Genomic DNA, 6,033 nt, shown 5'->3' on the forward strand with positions numbered 1-6,033 from the left:
CTATGGGTAGTATCGGGGGGTATGAACCATGGTGAAGTTGGAATACAGTAGATATAGTTCTGATATGAAATTGGAATAAGTTTGCAACAATACCTAAAGGTAGTGATTTGCTTTATAATACTAACGGATCTCATAAAGTTTTTGTTAAAGTTTTGTGTGGATGAAGTGTTCGAAGATCGAGGAGCTATCAATATGAGAAGAATAAAGAGAGGCAAGAGTTCAAGCTTGGGGATTCCCAAGGCACCCCTAGTAAATATTTCAAGGATACGCAAGCATCTAAGATTGGGGATGCCCCGGTTGGCATCCCATCTTTCTTCTTCAACAATTATCGGTATACCTCGGTTTTTGTTTTGTTCACATGATTTGTGTCCTTTGTGTTTTTGTTTTTTTTGTTTAAGAACCATGCTAGTATGAGATAGCCTTTCATTGATTTATAGAATACTTCATGTGCTTCACTTATATCTTTTAAGTAGGATCTTATAGAATTGCTCTTTGTGCTTCACTTAAATCTTTTGAGTATGGTTTTATAGAATGCTTTGTGTGCTTCACTTATATATTTTCAGCTTGGATATTGGTTAGTCTATATTAATTGTAGAATGCTCCATGAACTTCACTTATATATTTTGGAGTATGAATAATACTATAATCTAAAGTGGGGTTGGAAGAGTTTCAACTTTAGGAATTAGTGATCCCACTATTTTGGAGGGTGTTGAATCTTAGTGTGATATTTATGAAAGTGGATTTGGAAGAGTGTCAACTTTAGTTAGTAATGATTCCACTATTTCGGAAGAGGTTCCAATTGATTATGAGAACAAAGCTGCTATCTATGATGATTATTGTGATGACATGTATGCTATAAAGAATAATGTTAACCATGAAACTTGTCATCATGATTTTAATTTTCAATTGGATTATGCCTCACATGACCGTTATTCTGTTGAGTTTGCTCCCATTATTCCGAATGAGAAGAATTTTTCTTATGTGGAGAGTAGAAAATTTTCTATGTTTGTAGATCATGAAAAGAATGCTTTATGTGATGGTTATATTGTTGAATTAATTCATGATGCTGCTGAAAATTATTATGAGGGAGGAATATATGCTTGTAGGAGTTGCAATAATATCAAGTTTCCTCTCTATGTGCTTAAAGTTTTGAAGTTATACTTGTTTTGCCTTCCTATGCTAGTTGATCCTTGTTCCTATAAATTGTGCGCTCACAAAATCCCTAGGCATAGGAAGTGGGTTAGGTTTAAATGTGCTAGTCATATTCTTCATGATGCTCTCTTTATGTTTCAATTCTTATCTTTTATGTGAGCATCATTGAAATCATCATGCCTAGCTAAAAGGCATTAAAGAAAGTGCTTGTTGGGAGACCACCCAATATTACCCTTACTATTTTTGTGTGTTCACATGGTTAAGCTACAGTATTAATCATGTATTATATCTTTTGTTTCAATAAAGTGTCAAGTAAGACCTTTGGGAAGACTTGGGTGAAAGTTAATGTTATCTTGCTGTAAAAAAAAACAGAAACTTTGCACTCACGAGATTAGCTGTCAATTTTTACAGAAGAGTGCATTTGAGTTGATTCTTTTTTCAGAAGATTAATAGACAAATTCATCACGTCCACCAATTTATTTCATAATTTTTGGAGTATCAGAAGTATGGTTTCTGTTCAGATCATTACAGACTGTACTGCTTCTGACAGATTCTGTTTTCATTGAATAGTTTGCTTGTTTTCTAGTTTCTATGGCTTATATTTCTCAATATAAATTGTAGAAATGATATGGTACAGTAGGAATTGTATGATAACAATTATGAATCTTGTCTTTGACAGTACCAAAGTGAATGGTTGACTCATTATCATACTAACCCATCTCACGAAGTTTCATTAAGTTTTGTGTGATTGAAGTTTTCAAGTTTTGGGTGAGATATCGATATGAGGAGAATAAGGAGAGGAAAGACCCTAAGCTTGGGGATGCCCAAGGCACCCCAAGGTAATATTCAAGGAATACTCAAGTGCCTAAGCTTGGGGATGCCCCGGAAGGCATCCCCTCTTTCGTCTTCAAAACTATCGGTATACCTTACTCGGAGCTATATTTTTATTCGTCACATGATATGTGTTTTGCTTGGAGCGTATTTTTAATTTTACTTCATGTTTGAATAAAATCATTGGATCTGAAATCTTGAGTGAAAAGGAATCCTCCCATGGCTAGTTAATTATTTGACTACTCAGTGTTCTTCACTTATATCTTTTCGGAGTAGTTTGTAATTTACTCATGTGCTTCACATATATCCTATGAGTGAATGGTTGAATGAATTGAATATCATAAATCTGAATTTATATATGTTTCATATTCTTATACCATGGGGAGTAATGACTTCACACATAATAAGTATAGGTGGTAAATTTATTGAAAGTTAGCAAACATAGAATTGGTCACTTGAACAATTCATGAAAGAATATTAAAGGAAGAGAGATTTCACATATAAATACACTATCTTGGACATCTTTTGTAATTGTGAGCACTCATTAAAATATGACATGCTAAAAGGTTGATGTTGGACAAGGAAGACAACTTAATGGGTTATGTTTTCCTATATCTGAAACGTTATATTGTCTTGGATCATCCAACATGTTGAGCTTGCCTTTCCCTCTCATGCTAGCCAAATTCTTTGCACCAAGTAGAAATACTACTTGTGCTTCCAAACATCCCTTAAACCAGTTTTGCCATGAGAGTCCACCATACCTACCTATGGATTGAGTAAGATCCTTCAAGTAAGTTGTCATCGGTGCATGCAATAAAAATTCCTCTCTAAATATATATGATCTATTAGTGCGAAGAAAATAAGCTTTATACGAACTTGTGATAGGGGAGAAATAAAAGCGACAAACTGCATAATAAAGGTCTTTATCACAAGCGGAAATATAAAGTGACGTTCTTTTGCATTAAGATTTTGTGCATCCAACCTTAAAAGCGCATGACAACCTCTGCTTCCCTCTGCGAAGGGCCTATCTTTTACTTTTATCTTCTACCCTTATACAAGAGTCATGGTGATCATCACCTTTCCTTTTTACACTTTTTCCTTTGGCAAGCACTTTGTGTTGGAGCGATCCGGATATATATATCAACTTGGATGTAGGTTTTCATAAATTATTATTGTTGACATTACCCTTGAGGTAAAAGGTTGGGAGGCGAAACTATAAGCCCCTATCTTTCTCTGTGTCGAATTAAAACTTTGAACCCATAAATATCACATGAGTGTTAGCAATTGTGAAAGATTAAATGATAGTTGAGTATGTGGAGTTTGCTGAATCAAAGCTCTTACATAGACCCTTCCCGAAAATAAGATGAATTGCAATTGTTTGATGACTAAGAGCACGGTTTGTTAGTTTTCAAGAAAGTTTATGATCTATACTTTAACATGTGAATAGCTTGTTACTTGATCATGAGAAGTTTCATGAGTTAAGCTACTATTATGATATATAATGATGCTAGAAAAAGTGATTGGAACTATCATTGATCAAACTTATGCACTTTCTAGCATTCACGCTTCATAAATTATTTCTTTTATCATTTACCTACTCGAGGACGAGCAGGAATTAAGCTTGGGGATGCTGATATATCTCCACATATCTATAATCTATGAAGTATTCATGCCATGTTTACAATAGTTTTATATGATTTTGGTATGATTTGATTAGAACTAACCCGGACTGACGCTGTTTTCAGCAGAACTACTGTGGTGTTGTTTTTGTGCAGAAATAAAAGTTCTCGAAATGCGATGAAAATCAACGGAGAATTTTTCTGGAAAATATAAAAAATACTAGAACGAAGAGTTACCGGAGGGGAGGCCCATGGGCCCCACCAGGGTGGAGGAGCGCCCACCCCTCTAGGGCGCGCCCCTGTGCCTCGTGGACTACCCGTGGGGCCCCCTGACATGTTCTCGATGCCAACCTCTTCTATAAATACCCAAACCTCCAGAAAATAACCTAGATCGGAAGTTCTGCCGCCGCAAGCCTCTGTAGCCACGAGAAATCAATCTAGGCCATCTCTGGCACCCTGCCGGATGGGGCCGTCATCACCGGCGGCCATGGAGGAGGATCCCGGAGGGGCCATCATCACCATGAAGGCCAAGATCCAGAGGGAGAACCTCTCCCCATCCGGGGGGGAGGCCATGGAGGAGAAAGCACAAGGGGGAGAACCTCTCCTCCTCTCTCTCGGTGGCGCCGGAGTGCCATCGGGAGGGGTATCATCGCCGCGGTGATCGTCTTCATCAACATCACCATCCTCATCTCTTTTACGTGGTCCACTCTCCCGCACCCTGCTGTAATCCCTACTTGAACATGGTGCTTTATGCCACATATTATGATCCAATGATGTGTTGCCATCCTAAGATGTTTTGAGTAGATATCCTTTGTCTTTGGGTTGATTGATGATCTAGATTGGTATGAGTTGTATGTTTTATTTTGGTGCTATCCTATTGTGCCCTCCGTGTCGCGCAAGCGTGAGGGATTCCCGCTGTAGGGTGTTGCAATACGTTCATGATTCGCTTATAGTGGGTTGCTTGAGTGACAGAAGCATAAACCCGAGTAAGGGGGTTGTTGCGTATGGGATAAAGGGGACATGATATGTTAATGCTATGGTTGGGTTTTACCTTAATGATCTTTAGTAGTTGCGGATGCTTGCTAGAGTTCTAATCATAAGTGCATATGATCCAAGAAGAGAAAGTATGTTAGCTTATGCCTCTCCCTCATATGAAATTGCAATAGTGATTACCGGTCTTGTTAACAATTGCCTAGGACAATTCCGCACACCGATCCATCATTATTCCACACTCGCTATTTATAATACTTAAGTAATATATTCTAACTTTATGATAACAGCACCTACTTTTATATTTTAGCTCTCCGATACCAGGCAAAGTTATCCTCTTCATACCCACAATGTAGTTTTATTTCTCGTTTCTAGTTGGAAGCAAACGTTCAGTGTACATAGAGTCGTACCAGTGGCAGATAGGACTTGAGCGAATATTGATCTTGCCTTTAGCTCCTTGTGGGTTCGACACTCCATACTTATCACTTCCACCTTTGGGAATTGCTATGATGATTCCCTGCACTTGGGGATTATCAGAAACGTCCACTCCTCGGTGAGGGTGGAGTGCTCGCACGAAAGATGTGGGCTCTACCTCACTTACCACAAGCTCACCGATCACCAGAGCGTGTGTCCGGTCGCGCCCTACAAATGCCCCATGCCCGTCTGTGGCTACGAAGGCCTGCCACCGGCGCTCCCCCACCACATCAGCACCGTGCATCCATGCCCATGCATATGATCCAGTATGGCAAGGTGCTCCAGCTGCAAGTGCCAGTGTCAGAGCTGCGACTCTTGTTCGCGGAGGAGGACGGCCACGCGTTTTTCTTGGTGGGCGGCGTGCTCGACATCGGCGCCCCTATCGCCGTGTCGGACGTCTGCATAAGAGCGGGGGCGTCCCCACCGCCGCACTACGCAGTCAAGCTGTGGGCGAATGGCCCACCGGGGGAGCCCAAAGGCAGGACCGACGCCGTCAAGGTGGAAATCGAGGTGACAAGTAGCAAGGATCCCAGCGACGTCGCCGTGCAGGAGCTGACCTTCTTCATAGTTCCGCCCAAGCTGCTGGCCGGGGCTGGGTTGTCGAGGACGGTGTCCCTCCACATTCAGATTGACAAGCTCACCTCCTAAATGATTCTACAATGCCTTATATTTATATTAGTAATATGCTAATATAGGGGTTAGCTCGGTCTACTTTAGCTTAAGAGATGGTGGATTTTGGTGGCGATACAGAAATTACTTCGACATCAGATCAGCAGTTAAATAATTTCCAACAGTCGAATGGATATTTTGTATCTGTTGGATATAAAGATCATAGGGTAAGAAGTATAAGCAACTTATATGCTTGTTTGTTGAGGAAGTGTTGCATACTTCTGCGAGTTGACGCGACACATCAAAGTAGTACTACTACTAGTAGTACTCACCCGACTACGCACCAGGTAGACAAAGC

The 6,033-nt window shown here is 40.1% G+C and overlaps 1 protein-coding gene across 1 annotated transcript; it reads left to right on the forward strand.

Moving 5' to 3' along the window:
• The first annotated feature begins 5,312 nt into the window (after positions 1-5,312).
• Positions 5,313-5,714, forward strand: LOC123167173 (uncharacterized). The gene has a single exon (XM_044585010.1). It carries the CDS (start codon positions 5,313-5,315, stop codon positions 5,712-5,714), a length of 402 nt encoding a protein of 133 aa, XP_044440945.1.
• Positions 5,715-6,033: the final 319 nt, after the last annotated feature.

Source organism: Triticum aestivum, chromosome 1D (assembly GCF_018294505.1).
Source record: "Triticum aestivum cultivar Chinese Spring chromosome 1D, IWGSC CS RefSeq v2.1, whole genome shotgun sequence".
NCBI classification, from domain to species: Eukaryota; Viridiplantae; Streptophyta; class Magnoliopsida; order Poales; family Poaceae; genus Triticum; species Triticum aestivum.

Excerpts from the sequence above, each read along its gene's own strand:
- LOC123167173 (XM_044585010.1), top strand. The coding sequence starts at position 5,313 with ATGCCCATGCATATGATCCAGTATGGCAAGGTGCTCCAGCTGCAAGTG.